At 40.2% G+C, this 18,731-nt stretch overlaps 1 protein-coding gene across 3 annotated transcripts in view; it reads left to right on the top strand.

The window, feature by feature from the left end:
- Positions 1-18,731, top strand: part of WDSUB1 (WD repeat, sterile alpha motif and U-box domain containing 1) — a 154,574-nt gene that overhangs the window by 9,368 nt on the left and 126,475 nt on the right. For all 3 annotated transcript variants that reach the window (XM_089659751.1, XM_089659752.1, XM_089659749.1), the window contains exons 2-4: positions 13,972-14,213; positions 14,367-14,774; positions 17,858-18,042. In XM_089659751.1, coding sequence (XP_089515877.1) covers positions 14,374-14,774; positions 17,858-18,042 — 586 coding nt within the window. In that variant the 5' untranslated portion in view covers positions 13,972-14,213; positions 14,367-14,373. The remainder of the gene's footprint in view (positions 1-13,971; positions 14,214-14,366; positions 14,775-17,857; positions 18,043-18,731) is intronic.

Here is an 18,731-nt window from a genome sequence, read left to right as displayed (position 1 = left end):
GTGCCAGTCAGTGCCCAGCAGTTGTGCCAGTCAGTGCCCAGCAGTTGTGCCTGTCAGTGCCGCCTACCAGTTTCACCTATCAGTGCCGCCTATCCCTGCCACCTCATTAGTGCTGCCTATCAGTGCCAATCAGTGCTGCCTATCAGAGCAGCCTCATCAACGCACATCAGTGAAGGAGAAAAATTACCTGTTTGCAAAAATCCAATCCCAGGGGAAGACTCACTGAAACAATCAGCCTCAGAATACGAACCTGTAGACAGCAGCTGCACCCTGACAGATAGATCAGATGATGGAGAAGGACAAACGGGTTGTTTTTGTCCTGTCTTCCATTCACGCAGACACGACTATCCAAATTGCCACGGCAGCTGGTGTTGTTGAGAAGCCCCTCTGTGTCCATGATGATAACCTTAACATGGGAGTGGTGGACTTCAACGACCAGATGATGACGCTGTTCTTTGTTTCCCAAAAAGCCAGACGCAGGTAAAAAAAAAGTATCTGTTTATGTATTTCATTTGGCTCTATATAACGATTTTGTGCTTTACAAAGCAACTAGACGTAGTGGATCCTTCCTAAAATTCCAGGAAGAGATCATCACGGCCTTTTTGTATCAAGAAGGTGATCTGGCCCAAACCCCAAACCCAGGTGCAGTTAGCCGGCTGCATGAGAGGCACTTTCCCAATACCATTCCTGGTACCCCAACCTAAAGGACACCGCAAAAAAGATGTGTCTATAGCAGATACGGAATTAGGCATGACACCCACTTTTTTTGTCCCTCCTATCCTGGCCAACCTGGTCTCTGCCGCAAGGACTGCTTCCGTCACTACCATACACTAGTGGACTAATAGTACAGGGTACAGCACGGCACAGTTGAGGGCACATATTTGCACAGGGTCTCGAAAGATGTTAGGTAGTCAGGAAACTGGCTATTGCATTTTGAGAGACCCTAATATCTGCTTGTTACAGTGTAAAAAAAAAACATAAAAAGAAAAACTAAAAAAAGTTTTTGTTATTTTAAAAACCAAAAATAGTTGTAGTTTTTCTTTGTTGTTGTCGACTTACTGTTCTACTGTTATGGTTTTACTGTGTTATAGTTAACCATTGCTGTTTTCTTTGCAGGAATGCCATTCAGCTGCAGCAGCGATCTGTTTATTCTGACAGCAACTGGGTTTTGCTCTCAGAATATACATAAGTGTGTGCAGTGCTGTTCGGATTAGGTTCTTCATCCGCAGTTAAAAAAAAAGAGTATATATGCCCAAACATTTTTTGGCAGAGATTACTTCATTCACATCGATCAATGTGAATAGAGGAATCTGTTAGATTCTTTTTTTTGTGCTCAGCCTACGGAAAAAAGAACATTTCATGTGTGCCCACCATTAGAAGTGGGTGGATGCAGGGTGGTATATTCTAACGGTGGGGATACCACACACTTTTTTTTTTTATTTTTTTTGGACCTAACCCTCAACATGGGCATTACTAAAAAAAATAATTGCGGTTGTATTGGTCCACAGACCCGATTTATCAAATGCCTGTGTTATCTGCTGCCATGGCCAGGCATAGATATGAGAGTATAATGCGTTTTATGCATTTCAGCAATAATACACTCTGTCGTCCTTGGGGTGACCCTGAATTTGACCGACTCCACAAAATTCGGCCCCTCATAAATCACCTTAACCAAAAATTTGCAGATGTCTATACTCCCCAGCAAAATATCTGCGTTGATGAGTCTCTCATTAATTTTTCTGGCCGCCTTGCATTCAAACAATTTCTCCCCAGCAAGTGTGCCAGATATGGGGTCAAGATATATAAGACCTGTGAGAGGGCAACAGGCTATACATATAAGTTTTGGATTTACGAGGGAAAAGATTGTCAAGGTGAGCCCCCGGATTCCCGGACTACATGGCAAGATAGTTTAGGACTTGGTGTCATCCATTTTTCCATATGGGGTACCACTTATACATGGACAACTTTTATTCAAGAGTGCCATTATTTCAAGATTTGTACAATCTTGGAATTGGCGCATGTGGCACCATGCGACCTAATCGCTGGGGTTTCCCCCAACGGCTTGTAAATACCCATCTTAGAAAGGGGGAAAAAGTCTGCTTGAGAAATGAGGATGTTATTCAGCTGCAGTACTGACTTGTTTATTCTGACAGCAACAGGGTCTTGCTCTCAGAATACACATAAGCAGGTGTGTGCAGTGCTGCTGGATGAGATTTTTCATTTCATTTGCCATGTCTCTGCAGCCATTCAAAAAAAAAAAAAGCACCCTTACCCCCGTCGCATGAGCGAGCTTTGACCCTGTGCCAGTATGTAAACAGCAGTTACACCATGCATGTGAGGTATCGCTGCAAATGTCAGATCAAGGGCAGTAATTCTAGCATTAACCTCCTCTGTAAATCTAAAATGATAGCTTGTAAAGGCTTATAAAGCAGTGCCTATGGATATTAAAAATGCAGTTTGTCGCCATTGCATGGGGCATGCGCAGTGTGAAGGTATGTCATGTTTGGTATCTCTTTACTCGGCATACCATCGTCTTTTATATTTTACCAAATAATTGGCCAATATATTGTGTTTTTGTGCATTAAAAGTAAAAAAAGTGTATTTTGTTTTTCAAAAAATTAGCGTTTGAAAAATTGCTGCGTGAGTACTATGTAACATTAAACAATTGCAGCACCCACCATTTTATTCACTAGGGTGTCTGCTTTAAAAAATATATAATGTTTGGGGTTTCAAAGTAATTTCCTAGCAAAAAATACAGATTTTTTTTTTTTTTTTTCATGTGAACAAAAAGTCAGAAAAGACTTGGTCTTCAGGTGATTAGAAGATTGAGTGATGCGTGGCATAAACTTCTAATGCTGGGCATAAAATGCCCCCACCCCCCAAAACAACCCTTTTTTTGGAAAATAGACACCCCAAACTATTTGCTGAGAGGCATGTTGAGAATTAATTTTTTTACCACGTTTTTGGAAAATGAAAAATTTTTTTTTTTTTTTTACACAAAATTGTCACTTAAATGATTTTATGCTTGTACATGCCATGGGTATATGTGGAATTACTCCCCAAAATACATTCTGCTACTTCTCCTGAGTATGGGGGTACCACATGTGAGAGATGTTTTTGCAGGCTAGCCAAGTACAGGACCCCAAAATCCATTAAGCACCTCCAGGCTTTTAAAGGGCTTTATTTCCTCATTACACTTCCTGACTACCTATCACAGTTTTGGAGGCCCTAAAAAATGCCAGGGTAGCACCAAATCCCCCAAATGACCCCTTTTTGGAAAGTAGACACCCCAAGGAATTCGATAAGAAGCATGGTGAGTATTTTGCAGATCTAATTTGTTGCCACAGGTTTTTGGGAAATGAAGAAAGAAAACAAAAACATATTTTTTCTTTTTTTTTATATTTCAAAACTTTGTGAGAAAAAATAATAATAAATTCCTTGGCATGTCTACTTTTCAAAAAGGGGTCATTTGGGGGGGGGGGTTTCTATCGTGGCATTTCAGGGCCTCCAAAACTGTGATAGGTAGTGAGGAAGTGAAATGGGGAAATTATGCACCTTCAGGCTTTCAAAGTGGTCATTGGATTTCAGGCTCCTGTATGTGGCTAGGCTCCCACTAGAAGTAGCAGAATGTATTTTGGGGTGTACTTCCACATATACCCATGGCTTGTATGAGCAATATATCATTTAAGTGAGAACTTTGTGTAAAAAAAAAAAAAAAAAAAAAAAATACATTTTGTAATTTTCCCAAAACTTTTGGAAAAAAAAAAATCTTCTATGGACTCAATATGCCACTCAGCAAATAGCTTAGGGTGTCTACTTTCCGAAAAGGGGTCATTTGGGGGTGTTTGTACTGTCCTGGTATTTTAGCACCTAGAGAAATGTGATGGGCAATCAGAAAGTAAAAGCTATGTAAATTCCATTATCTATACCATAGTTTGTAGATGCTGTAACTTCTACACAAAGCAATCAATATACACTTATTGGGATTTTTTTTTTACCAAAAACATATAGCAGAATACATTTTTGCCTAAATTTATGATGAAATTTGAGGGTTTTTTTGGATATTTTTTATAGCTGAAAGTAAAAAATACTTTTTTTCAAAGTTTCAGGTCTTTTTTTGTTTATAGCGCAAACAATAAAAATACCACCGAAAGAAAGCTCTATTTGTGTGAAAAAAAGGACGTAAATTTATTTTGGCTACAGCATTGCATGACCACGCAATTACCAGTTGAAATAGTGCAGCACCGAATAGCATAAAAAGGCCTGGTCAGGAAGGGGAGTAAATCCTCAGTAGGGCAAGTGGTTAATCAGCCACAGAACCTGTGTAATTAATATGTGTTCAGTTTTAAAGGGATTAGGTGGCAACCCTATGATCGACCCATGTTAGGTTTATGGGCAGGTAGCTGTAAACAGATGTGTGACCATTTACATCATATCACCTTAGATCTGCCATATTTAGGTCTGTTAAAAATGGAAAAAGACGCTAAATTTTTTTTCCTTTCCATGTCCATTTGGCCCATTTGCCCATTGGTAGATTTAGGTTTCATTCACACAGGTGTTCTGTGTATCCCTGTACAGGCAGTCCAATTCATGTCAATTGGGATGCAACAGTTGCACAGACATAGCCACTGTTCCTGCTCCAAATTTGACATCATTTAAGTGCGGGTGCGTATCCCTGAACTGACGCAATCTTCATTTGGAGACACACACCTGCACCCACAAATGTCAAATTGGGAGCAACAGCTGAGTTTGTGCAGCTGCCGCATCCCCATTGACACAAGTGGAATTGCCTGCCTGGGGCATCCCCATGCGAGGCATCCCCATGCGGGTAAACACAGCCCTCCATAGGCTTACGCTTTCGTACATACTGTGTAAATGACGCCTTATATGGAGCCTCTGTTTCAGTCCACTTGGAAAAATGACAGGTGGATTTGATTGAAACGACCATGTTATAGGGGCCTAAACCCATTGTTTCACATCTGTTTAATTGTATGGCTGGATGTATGCTGTGACTGTACATCTGTGCGGTGTCATGTGGAAAATATTCACCCTAGAAACATTGATGTCATACATTGGACAAGTGCAATTATCAGATGTGCTGAGCAATACAGAAAACATTGGCTCTCCCCTGGTGAGCCATTCAGGGAGATTATACGGTATATAATACATGTACACAGTTCATTATTGTGTTTATTGTTTTGTAATGTGCTTATGATTGCTATGTTTACTGGGTTGAGAGGTCTGATCTGTACTGCACCAGGAATGAAAGAAGCACTGACACATAAAGTATGCTCTTCTTTGTTTTTTTTGTTTTTTTTAACTAAAGCTGACCATACACTATATAATCTCCTTTAGTTCTTCCATCAACCATGTAGTGCAAGGTCCTGCCTTGATATTAATTCAACTTGGTGGTTTAGCTTTCTCCTCAAACTATATAGTTTTGGCCACGCTAAAGCAGACTGTACAATCTAATTGCTAGCTTAACCACTTGCTCTCCAGAGAATTTACCCCCCCCCCCCCTTCCTGACCAGGCAATATTTTGCGATACAGCGCTGCGTTACTTCAACTGACGATTGCGCGGTCATGCAACACTGCACCCAAATGAAATTTTTTTACCACAAATGGAGCTTTCTTTAGGTGGTATTTGATCGCCTGCTATAAAACATATCCAGTAAAAAAATAAATTTAGGCCAAAATGTGTTCAGCTACATTTCTTTCCTAAAAAAAAAAATTCCAATATGTGTAAATTAATTGGTTTACATGAAAGTTACAACGTCTAGAAATAGTGATTATATATACTGGAATTTTTTTTTTATACTAGTAATGGCGGTGATCACAGACTTATAGCGGGACTGTGGCAGGCATTCTGACACTGGGGGGGAACTGACTAACTGCCACTAACATCCCCAGTGACACTAATGCAGTGGTCAGTGCTAATAAAAAGCACTGACACTGTACTAATGACACTGGGCAGGAAGGGGTTAACATCTGGGGCGATCAAAGGATTAACTGTGTGCGGTGTGTGTTTCACATTATGTGCTGTTTTACTATGTAAGCATGCTGCTTTTGTATTGCTCTGCTATGCAGAGCAATACAAAGCAGAATGCTGATGCTGACAGGGGAGAGATCTGTATTGTTTACATATAGACCTCTCCCCTGTCCGTGTTCCTCGGAAATCATCGGGTGCCTGCGGGGAATCTCAGGCCGGGACCCGGTATTGACACGCGCCCCCTACCCGGAAATGCAAAATCCCCTATTTCTACGGGATTTTGCGCAGCCTTGCCGCCCTGTAGCAACAGTTCTGCTAAAGGGCAGTTGGGAAGCTGTTAAAGTTGGTCATACATTATTCAATCTGATTGATTGTACAATCTCTCCTTTAGGCGCACCACACACATTACAATCTGACTGCACAATCCCATTTAGATCTACCAAAACTATTCAGGGCAAGGGCTTGCTTGATTGGATACAGATTGATTGGTTAGACAAGGTAGATGCTCATGTTACATAGTTTTGATAAATCTAAAAAAAATTGTTGAGCCCACCCCTTAATACCTGTACATACAAATGTAAACACACATCCATTGTGGTAGCAATAATTCTAGAGCCAATATTCATGGTTGACTCTAAACTGATGACCTGTAGAGGCTTTTCCAGCATTGCCTATTGAAAATTTAGAGTACTGAAGTTTTTCACAATTTCATTATCACGCTCAGTTTTAATACTTGACATGCTGGGTATCTTTTTACTTCCAACCTGGATCTGCAGAGAGCACTGCATGTGTAAACAAGGCCTTGTAGACGGAGTTGCTTATGTAAGGTCCTGTGTGGTTAGGTGTTGCTAAAGATCTGTTGTGGAGCCTTTTTTTCCCCTAGACCTTTGTTTTAATTCACAACACTGAATAATCATTGCTTTTTCTATTCTAATTCTATTTTTTGAAGCTGGCAATATCTGTCTAGCAGCAGAAAAGGAAGCTTGGGGCCCATAAAGTAATGTTATAGCACGCCACTATTCACTACTATAATTTGGATTTCTTTGTAGGTGACTTGGTGACTTTACTACTTACTTTGTGAACTTTGCTAATCCCCCATGAATTTATTATAAGATGCTAAGTGATAATTCCCATAGAAATTAACATTTCTGGTATAAATAACCCCGTAATTAATGTGCATTCAGGCAATCCAGCCTCATTTGCATAGACACTGGTGGATACTGTCAATACGTTTGTCTCCTTTGTGGAAAGCAGCAATGTCAAAGACAGCTAATGACAGGATTGTCCTTTGCTGCTGGGAAAACATTACCCAGACTGCTCTTCTATCATTTTTCTACAACTGTTTCTGCTGATATGGGAAAATCTTTCTTTATACCTGCTATAAAAAGAGTACAGTGCAAGAAGCTTAAAGTAGTTTTAAATGCTTGATGACTGCATTCTAACCATCCAGCGAAACATTCCCCTATACATTATTTACAGCAAATGTGTGTGCATACACTTATATTTTGTACTCCTCAATGCCGTCGGCTCCAGATCAGAGCATCACTTTCCTGACCTTCCTGATTAGGGAGTGCTCACTGCATTGTCAGATGATCTCTTGTATTTAAACTACATGTTCATGGTGCCTTACGCTAAACCTCTCCCCCTTTTGTCTCTGTGCATTCTTGCCTGCCATGTAGCATCAGATGGCCTTCTGCATTGAACTAAATGTCCCTAATTATTTGTGCCCAGCCATACTGCAATTTAATGCCATCATTACTTGCACTTAGCCATACTGTGTATGCCTTCACACTGTAACCACATAAGGGGGCCTCCTTTGTCCTTGTGCGCAGCCCATATGCATATGCACCTCCTCTCTCGTAGCTGTCCAACAGTCATGGTGGTTTCAACGAGACCTTGCATGGTGGTGGAGCCCCCCTATTAGTGAATATACCAAAAGCTTATATTTTGATTGTGATGCAAACACGGGCTGCAGAGACATGGGAAAACAGCAATAGAAGGATATAAGCTATACTGTATATACTGTACAATTTGTTCACAGGAGCTTAATAACACTATACACATCAAATCTAGGCAACAAACCAACCACAAACCTCTAATGGTGCAATCTGTGCATACGTCAGTACATTTCTTTCATTACTTTGTTTTATATGTTCCTTTCTTGAAAGATTTAACAGTCTTATCACCCTGCTGGTTGGCAGAAACGCAGCCTTTGTCTCAATTTATGAGCCTTAGTAAGGAGAGTGGCGATGAAATCACTGGCTTGAATTTTCACAGGCTCCAAAAAAGGAACACTTAGAAGAATAGTTAAGTATAGAATAGTATAGAATAACTAATATGTGTGTGTAGATATTTTTTCAAAATGTCTCTAAATAGTCCAAAAGTTGCACTTCCACAACTCCAAAGGAAATTGTAGGCAGTGCATCACTCTTAATTTGAAAGCAAATATAATTATATGATCTCCAAACAGTTGATCGTGCCCCCCCCCTTTCCCCAGATAAGCCAGAGAATTGAGTAGTCTATTCAGTAGTCACAGGAAGTTCCATCCAAACATTACTTAGATCATATAGAGATGAAAAAAAATCCTTTCAGTGATTGAACTGGTATAAAATGTGTTAAAATCCACAGAACAGCTAAAAGCACTCACATGTCCATAGTGCCTCCAAGCACTAGGGCATACAGATAATCCTGAAAGCAAGAGGCCTCCCTGGTATCTTCTTGGATGCTCAGACTGAGAAGTAGTATTGCAAATTCAACGTCATCAGGAATGTGTGGGTGTTGACTCTCATAACACTAAAGTACTGGGGCCGATTTCACCACATAATCAAAACCTATATAAGAAAACTGACAGTTTGAAAGGAAAACTTGTCTTCTGTACTATTAATCCCCCCAACCAAAAAGTCTTTGTTTTTTATATACTATATAATATACTACCTAGGAAACAGACCTTTTTATTCTAGAGACAATGGATACATTTTTTTAATTAAGCACTAGTCAGACCACTCATGTAACTTACCTGCTGGAATGTCCTTGCGGTCTCTGGTATGTAGGAAAAACTATTAGGGCTAAATGTTTGTCGGAGCACATAACAAATATATGAAAGGATTTCACTAAACTGAGTCTATCATCTTTTTGCTAAAATACATAAGAAAGATCACCAAGGACTAAAGTTTTGAGAGATCAATACCCACACTGGAGAGGATCTAATCTGTCATGTTGTATATGATGAGCTTTTTAAAAATGGTATATTTCTTCACATCTACATGCACAATCTATTCATCAAAAATGACGGTGATGTGGTTAGCAGTGTTAAATTTTTCCCAAACCAACAGAGTCAATTTTTGATAGACAGCTTAGTTGGTATGGAAATTTGGAGAAAAGTATTAATGAAGCCACAAGAGCTTAAAAAAGAAATTTACATAACAAGGACTTTTTTATGTTTCTTCAAATGAAGAATTTTTATGCTTGACTGGAGCGTTCTGTCAAAATTGATTAATGATTATCTTGACAGATTAAAAAATAATGCAGTTTGTAATCTGGCTAAATGTGGGTAACACTTACAGGTCAAGTTCTTTTAAAGATTTAAGACTAGATCTATTCTACCTTTCAATACTTTTCAAAGTAAAAGTCCTAATTAAAGCTGGTCATACACTAGTACAGTTTCAAATAAATGTTCTTACAAGAAATTCAAAAATCATGCAAAAATCAGTATATTTGATTTGACAAATGTCAAGTACTTCAAAAAACTTTTGCTTTTAACATAAACTTTTGGAGCGAATGGACTTTCCTGAACAAAAACCACTTTCACTGTTAGAAATTCTTTTGTTCAAGAAAAAATTTCCATCCTGCTTCTTCAAATTTTCTTGTCATTGCAGTTGAAATTAAAGAAACTAGGAGATTGGGTAAAATGTCCCACCATTTACACTATTTTTGCCAACATCCCAATTATTGAAACAGAAAGCAGATTGCTAGATGATTATGATGCAGCTCCATATGATACCACAATGCTATTATTGACCCCCTTACTGGTTGCTGTAGTGTGAACCTTGCTGGTGGATGGTTCATTGGGGTGTTCCTGCCCGCCCTCTCCTAGGCGTGTCACTCAGAAAGCATCTTCACCTAATTCTCTATGATCATCTTGTAACTACTACCTGATGTGGTGCAATTTACCTGTCGTTTATTCCCAGAAGAAGGAAACATGAGCTCTGAAACGCGTTGGGTTTGTCTTGATACTATCATTGATCAAGTCTTTTTAGGCTGCTAGTTCACTTGTCAGTTGATGTATTACAGACTGTCATGTTATATATACATGCATATGTCATTTTACTTTTAAGTCATGAATTGTATTGCAGTTCAACCTCACCGAATCACTTGATTCTTTTTATCAAAAAAACTTTTTGCAATAAACAATTTACTGTTTTTTACTTTTGTACAAACTTTTTTTGCCCTACAAATTCCTAGGGGGATATCTCCATATCTTCTTTCTGTTTGAAAATTAATGTTGATTTGACCCTAACGGTTGGAAAACCTTATGACCTGAAATAACTTTTTTAATACAACTCTACTAGTGTAAAGCCAGTTTAAAAGTAAGGTGGATAGTAAACCTACCCCTTTTGGAAGTGTAATAGGATGAGAGAGGGTCAATAAGGATGTACACAGAGAGGGGAAAAAAAGAGGTAAGGGAGGTCAGAAGGAAGGAGGGAGTCTGATAGGGTAAGGTGCCGAGATGGAGAGGAGAGAACAAAGAAGAAAGAAAAGAAAGGGGGAACATGTACGACAGCCTTTCTTAGCCAGGGTTCATCCAATGTTTGATAGGAGCTCCCTGAGAAATTAGCAATTTATCCCTCTCAAATAAGTACTGAAACCAATTATCTTTTTAGCTATCTTTGAGGGGGAAATGGAGATTCATCTCACTGACCCTCATGCTAATGTTTCATGAGTTGTAGGTATAGTATTTAATAGCAAGGGTTCCCTAAGCCCAGGAAGTTATTTTAGGGGTTTCTCCATGTTAAAAAGGTTTAGAAAGGCTGAGGTAAGCATACTCATCATCCTCCTGTTAGGTGATCAGTTTAGGAAACCACAAGTAAGTAGGGTATCAGTACTCTGGGGGCCACCATATGACACCCAGACTTGCCAATTAAAAAAAATGTATTATGAGAATCATTTAGTAGTGCTGTTAATTTCCCACTCATGGTACCTGTGACTCCACATTTGACATCAAAAGTACAGGTCTTTTTCCATGACGACGCTGTAGATTGCCTAGTGGCCATAAAGGTGTGAGAGATCAAAGGCTGTTGATATCTGGTTACATTCTGTACAGTTTTATATAATAGGGCCTCCCAAAGGCCTTTAGGAAGGTTGTGGGACAATATAGTATTTACAAAAGGTATACACCTGAATCTATAGTCGTGTCACCTTGTGGCAGGTCCACCATATATCTGACATAGAACCTAACTGGGTACAACACCTAAAACAAAGGGTAAGATGGAATTAGGCAGGTGTGCCAATGAAATCACTTTGTAAGAATTTTCAAGCGCAAATATATTTCTTCTCGTTTTCGCCATTGCTGACCAGATGGTTTGCCTATCCTCTTCTGCTACAGCAGGACCTAGTTCCTCAACTCATTTGGTATAGAGTGGTGGTTTTGGTATAAGACTTATTAGGGTAAGCTTGAGGAGATCAATCCTGGGAACACTAAAGATCCTTATTATTACCTAACCAAAATGCCTTGTTTATGAGCCCTCAATGTTGGAAATTATTTTCATACAGGCACAACGAAGATGGATTTTCTATTCAGTTAAAGCAATTTTTTGAGTTGGGAATGAAAAACACCTATTAGCAAAAGTATGTAGGCATAGGACATACCCCCCCATCCACCCCCCTTAAAGGAGAATTAAAAAAAAACAATGATTAGTTAAACTCACAAGTGCTTCTTGTTACTACTACTATTCCTTTATACTGGCTTTTGAAATTTACAAATGCAGCAATATAGAAACTGGATAAAAGGTTTAGCAGTGGGGAACACTTTTTGAAAGTTAAAAAGTGCATTTTATATTCAACTATATAGATTAGACCAAAATGACGGACAAATGAGGAGGAAGGAGTGACAGACGGACTTTGTTCCAAATCAGGGACAGTTGGGAGCTATGGCTAAAGTAATGACAGGCACCTTGTGAGGTTTTCTTGTGGGGTTTGGCCTGACTTAAGTTGAATTCTTTTTCCCCTTCCATAGATGTAAACTTTGCTCGCTTTGGTAGCTGCGGCCTTTGGTATTTGATCACATCCAGTACTGCAAGTCACGTTGTCCTTTCCACGTCTGCACATTTTATCTCCCTAGACATTTATGGAGCCATGTCCTGAGGATGGAGACAAAGGGAGATGGTGGGACATCTAGAGGGCTGCAATGTGCAGGTGAGGCAAGGACAGAGGCTTGCAGCGCTGGATGTATACAAACACTGGAGACTTCGGTTCGTCAGATTGAGGAATTGTTCTGGGAGGAGGAAGGTGGGTTAGTTTAGGTTTTGGCAAAGGAGGCAGAAAGGATAAGTGCACTTTTTTTTTAATAAACATTTTATCCTTTTAAGTGGAATGTTTACTTTTAAAAGTTTGCAATTGTTTCCAGGTTCAAGTCAATGTAAACTAAAAAAATAAAAGTATCAGTTTTGGTGTAAAGTGAAAATTGCACCTTCCTCTCTGAGCTGATAATCTGCTTCATGGAAATCTGTCATTAGAGAAATACGAAGGCTGCCATTGCTGACCTGTTCTTCTGAAAATGCTAGTTACCCGGCTTTCTGCTGATCTTATTTTAATACTTTTAGATCACTGACCTGAAAAGGGTATGCTGAGAAGGATATCTGAGACTTCACAGACTTTCCTGATCTGCATTCTTCTAAATAATTAACTAAGAAGGTATTGCAACCAGAGACAGCAAAGTAACACACATTTTCAGAAGTACGGCATCAATGGTGGCCCCCATAGTTCAGGCTTTCTTGCAGTATTGCAATAGCAATGCATAACTTTTGTTATTATTATTATTGTTATTATACAGTGCCAACAGTTTGCTCAGTGCTTTACAATATAACGGGAGACAATACAGCAACAATACAGTTCAATACAAGAGGGTTAGGAGGGCCTGATCCTTGGAGCTTACAATCTAAGATAGCTTTATAAAGTTCTTAATGAGGGAAAGACAAGTTGAAGACATAAGAGCTCCTCCATGTAAATTATATCTACTTATAGCTCCATTACTGTTTAGTGATTTTGATTTAAAAGAGAAGTGACAATTAAAAAAAACCCCAAAACATTCATACTCACCTAAATGGCTGCATGATCAGTGTGATAGTGCAGCTGTCCCCTGCTGGCTTTAAGCCAAAGAACTGAGCGATTACATGACCACTGACTGTCCTGTTCTCGGTCCACTCTGAGGAGAGAGCTGGCTGTCCTGCCTCTCCAGCGCTCATTGCACTACCAGGCTATGGAAGTGATTGGAGCAGCGGGCTCAGGCTCTCAGCAGTATGCTGAGCCAGCTGCCAGTCAGGCATCTGGGTGGATTCTCACATCACCGGCTCTATGATGTCACCAACAGTGAGCTTTAACCTGCTGATGGCTAATTTTTTGTCACAGGAGTGCAAAAGTAAGTGCACTGTTGTGACCCAGAAGAGAAGTATGACCAAAAATGTTTTGGCCATACTTCCCTTTTAAAAGCAGCCCATCATAAGACTGCCTCTGTACAAAACTAAGTACAGTCAAAATCATTTGAAGTATTAAGTGCCAGCTGTCATTTTATAGACCCATAGACTACCAGTCTTTTAGGATTGGTCCAGCACTCCTTACTGAATATGGTAAAGCCAAACTCCAGTCAAAAATATCAAAATAGAAATTAATAGCTCATTAACAGATAAAATAAACCATCTTTCATTACAATATTCAGCTTTAGTCCAGAGATTTCACCCACAGTACTTTTTTTTTTTTCCTGCTTCTAGATGTCTTCAATATGATGACCACCCTCTTTCAACTTGCTTTCCCTGAGCCCAGATCATCCTGGATCCTCCCCAGCCTGTGACTGGCAGTGAAAAAAGCAGCACAGCTCATTTCTGCTCTCTCCTCCTGTCAGCATGTTTCTTGTCTGCACATGAACTGATTGCATCCTTGTCCTGCTTCGTCCTCTCGCATTCCAGCTCTGCTATAGAGGCACTGCAAGAAGCTAACATCAGGTCAAATTCAGGTGCCTTCACTGCTTGCATTTAAAAAATACATTTAAAGATGTATAACTGATCACAGAGCTGCATTAACTTGTGTCTTTTATATCGACCTAGAGTTCAGATCTAATGTTGGATGGTTATTGTTTTTGTTTAACACAATGTGTTTTCTGTTGTAGGCTGGTTATGATGGTGGAGTTGATTCAGACGTTGTCTGACCACAAAGATGATGTCAACAGTTGTGCCTTCTCAGATTCACTCTTGGCGACGTGCTCCTTGGATAAAACAATCCGGGTGTATTCCCTAAATGACTATAACGAGGTGTCCTTCTCACCCCTCAGAGGACATACATATGCTGTTCATTGCTGCTGTTTCTCTCCTAGTCAGACTATGTTGGCTTCCTGTTCTACGGATGGCCGAACCATCCTCTGGAGTATGTGTAATGGGCAGGTTTTGGCATCTCTGGAACATCCAAGTTGCAGTCCCGTTAGGGTGTGCAGGTTCTCACCCAACTCCATATATTTAGTGTCCGGTGGGTCTGACGGATCCTTGGTATTGTGGAATGTACCACTGATGAAATTTTACAGGTAAATTTTTTTCTACAGGCATTAGTCGTAACTATTTTCCTGGGAATTATTTTCTTGAAATATATGCATGCTGTCTTTTTTAGCAGTTTCTACGTGGCCATTATCAATGTGCAATAGTTTGTGACAGTAGGCAAACATAACAATATGAGGAGGAGTTAAGGGAACTGCTAGCAGAATGTTTGCATCCAGGCAGTATTTACTAGGTTGAGGCAAAGCTGAATTCCAGGCAAACCGATAAATATGCAGATAAAATATTTTACAGGGAGCTGTTTTAACCACCAATTTATTTGTATTTGTATCTCTTTCTATCCATTGATTTATACAACCCTATCACATTACACAGCCAGATGAATGACACCACGTGCCGTTAAAGTGGGACTAAAGCCTCCATTTATAGAACTGTGAGCAGGCAGCTCTTTATTGCTGAAAAGACATGCAATGTCTCTTCTGCAATAAAATAAACCTGTCTGCCTGCACCCTTACAATGTACATTGTGTACTGCACATGTGCAGCTCAGTTCACATTCCAGCACAGATCTGAGATGACTGAACTGCACATGCATAGGAGTGATGTCAACCTGGGCTGGCCAATGAAGACAACTTCAGCCCAGCACTCAAGAGAAGCAGGGTAGAAGATGCCGACAAGGAAACTTGGGCCATTGAAGGAGAGGTAAGTATTGCAGACTTTTTACTTACGCTTTAAGGAATACAGTGGTGTCCTCTGCAAAGTAGGCAGTGAAGGAGCAGCAGCAGATTGGTGAGGTCACCACTCTATTTCCTTCTATTAGCATGTTCCTTAACAAATTGGCATGCGGCTCACCTGATTCGCTCCCAGAACTGCACCCTCCCTTTCTGTCTGAGTGCTGTTGTGCAGGGGATTCCAAGAGGCTGATGCTAGTCAATTTAGACATGACTTGTACATTGAAAAAATACATTTAGTGATGTAATCAGGAATACATAGCTGATGTCATTTACGTCTTTAACCGCTTGGCGACCTGATGCAGTTATATATTGTGGACAGATGGCTTGCACAGGCCAGTAAACAGACCTGTACAGGGTTCAGCCCCCCCCTTCCCTGCTCTCATTTGGCTGAACACAGCAGGACTGAGTCTGCAGGGCCCCGCCACTGATTTATGGCCAGGTCCTGATGATTGGCTGTTTCCAGTCACAGCCTAGAGCCCTGTGTTGACAAACAACACAGGGCTCTGAACAGAGGTTTCTGCCTGCAGAATAAACAAAGCGATCTTTAGTACATCACATTACATACATTAACACTTGTTAGGCGCACACTTAACCCCTTGATTACCCCAAAATGTTGACCTCTTCCCTGCCAGTGTCATTAGTACAGTGACAGTGTACAGTATTAGCACTGATCACTTTATTAGTTTCATTGGTGATGTATGTGTCAGTTAGCCAGTTCCCAAAAAGGGTCAGTTAGTGTCAGATTGCCCACTGCACTATGACAGTCCCACTGTAACTTGCTGATCTAGATCAAGAACTGGATAACACTAGCTTAAGTGCAAACAGGAACTGTCTTTTACTGAAATTTCACACAGAATTATACCACGCAAACTCACAAGAGTTTGATCAGATTATGCTAAACCAGGGGTCTCCAAACTTCTAAACCAAGGGCCAGTTCACTCTCCTTCAAACTTTAGGGGGGCCAGACTGTGGTCAGTAGGAGTAGAAAATATCCTGACTTGGGAGTAAACAATACCCCATGATTAGTATTAGGTGGAGTAATAGTGCCCCGTCTTTGGTATTAATGGGAGGAACAGTGTCCCATCATTGGTGTCAATGGTAGGAATGGTGCCCTATTGTCGGTGTCAGCAGCAGGAACTATGCCCCTCTGTTGCTGGCAGTGGGGGAAATAATGCCCCAAGGGCCAGATAAAAGCAAGCAAAGGGCCACATCTGGCCCCTGGGCCGCAGTTTGGAGACCACTGTCCTAAACAATGCAAACTTTAAACAGTAATATCAGTACATTTAACAGTATATCTAATGAACAGTTAGTTTCAAACCGTGTCCTAATTAAACAGTGATCTAATTAAAAATAAGCTAATCAACAGCCAAGTACTCAGACTAGTTGGGGAACCCACCCCAGATAGTCCGGCAACCACAACCCTGAATACACAAAGTACATTACACATGCTGTTTTTTAGGTGTTTGGCTTTCAATTGTGTATTCTGTCTACTAGAAAAGTCATAGATTTCTTGAGTGGGATTGTTGATAAATATTTCTGTCCCAAGTGGAGGAGCTTTTCAATCCAACCCAGTCTGCAGGAGCGCCACTGTTCTTCCTCTAACCTGTACAAGATTAATATTACACCTTTCCATCCTCTGCATAAGGAAAGCTTTATTGTCTTTATTCAGAGAATTTAAGCCTCGCTCTCAGCGTTTATCACGTTGTTGTCCATCATTAGAGAATGATCTGCTCTCTCCATGGGTTCAGAGGCTGAACTGAGCTCTTTCCCATGCATGCTCTGACCGGGAGAAGCAGATAATATCTCCGGTCTCCTCCATGGGCCATAATCAGTGGGTAAAAGGCTAGCTTCTAGTCCCCTCCAAAAGTCCCTGTCCCGGTCTGTCACAGTATCCATAGCTCAAACTTTTTTGTGTTAGTTTTGGTTGGAGAAGTGAAGGATTGGAACTCCTGTCAGATTTTACTGCCATTAAGGGCTCTGTTAGAGAGATTTCTTCACTTCCTTGTAAAAAATAAAGGTGATCCCCAGGACAGGAAGTTAGCTGCAGTCTCTTTGCAACAAAGACAGAAAAAAAACTTTTTACAAGAAGAGGATTTTCTGTTGACTGGTAAAATGTTCCCCAAAATATGGCGAAATCTCTTTACCAGCTCCCCAAATACCAGTAAAACCTGACAGGGGTTCTAACCTTTCCAGAATATATCTAAAACTTAAAAAAAAAGTTTTCTTTAAAGACCCACACAATATGTACCTGGCTTTAGTGGAAATTGTTCTGATTGATGGCCACGGCAACTCAACTCTTTTTGCTTCTATTCTGTTTCTTATACATAACAGCCAGCATGTGAACAGCATTAATTAAACCTTTCCTTCCTTTCTTGTATCCAGATCAGGCCTAGTGAAGGATGGTTCCCTGGTGGCCTGTGCCTTTGCCCCTGGAGGAAATCTATTTATCACAGGTTCCTCATCAGGTGATCTAACAGCCTGGGATGAGAACATGCGATGCTTGTACAATGAGAAGGCACATGACTTGGGTGTGACCTGCTGCGACTTCTCCTCACAGACAGTAACTGGTTAGTTCTGCATCTGTAGATCATATCGTGTATTGTCAGCAGGGTGGATTTGATTTAAATCGCTAGTGAAAAGGCTCAATTTAAAGTGAAACTTATCGCTGTCCTGCAGCGGCTCCTCCTCTGACCCGCTGTTGACTCACCGACAATCCCATTCACTTTAATGGGAGGGCTGGTGATGCGGCAGTGACACAACAAGGTGAGGGACGTGGCGGCAGCAGGTGAGGGGATGCCACGATGGATCTAAAATGACAGGTGCTCTTTAAATGTAAGGAATCCGACTCATTCTTGCTGGTAGTTAGAATCTTTAATATTGCAAACCAAATGAAGGTTTCCTTTTTAGAATAATAAGCTATCAGGTTAGTAAAACAGCGATATCAGAACCGATTTTAGGTTTATAGGTTAATCACACATAGCTGGAGAACGACTCAAATTCTTTTATGTCATGTTTTTTTCTCATGGTTACTGTGAAAGTGTGTGAATGCATCAATACAGTGCATGTTATCTCACCTTGCAGAGCTTGGATTCATTGAATGAGTTTACCAAAAATGTAAATATTGCAGAATATACAGCCTCATGCTACATAACTAAGCTCCATTTCATGCTGAATAAACTAATTTATTAATCTTAAATAGAAAAGTATCTTTAGATAGATTTTTACTCCAAAAGCATTTTATTAAAATACATTTGAT

The sequence above is a fragment of the Staurois parvus genome, unplaced genomic scaffold (assembly GCF_062004578.1).
Source record: "Staurois parvus isolate SC_StPar_1 unplaced genomic scaffold, SC_StPar_1.0 ptg000031l, whole genome shotgun sequence".
Lineage (NCBI taxonomy): Eukaryota > Metazoa > Chordata > Amphibia > Anura > Ranidae > Staurois > Staurois parvus.
Note: the sequence above shows the minus strand (reverse complement) of the source record. Positions and strands in the feature narration are given on the sequence as shown.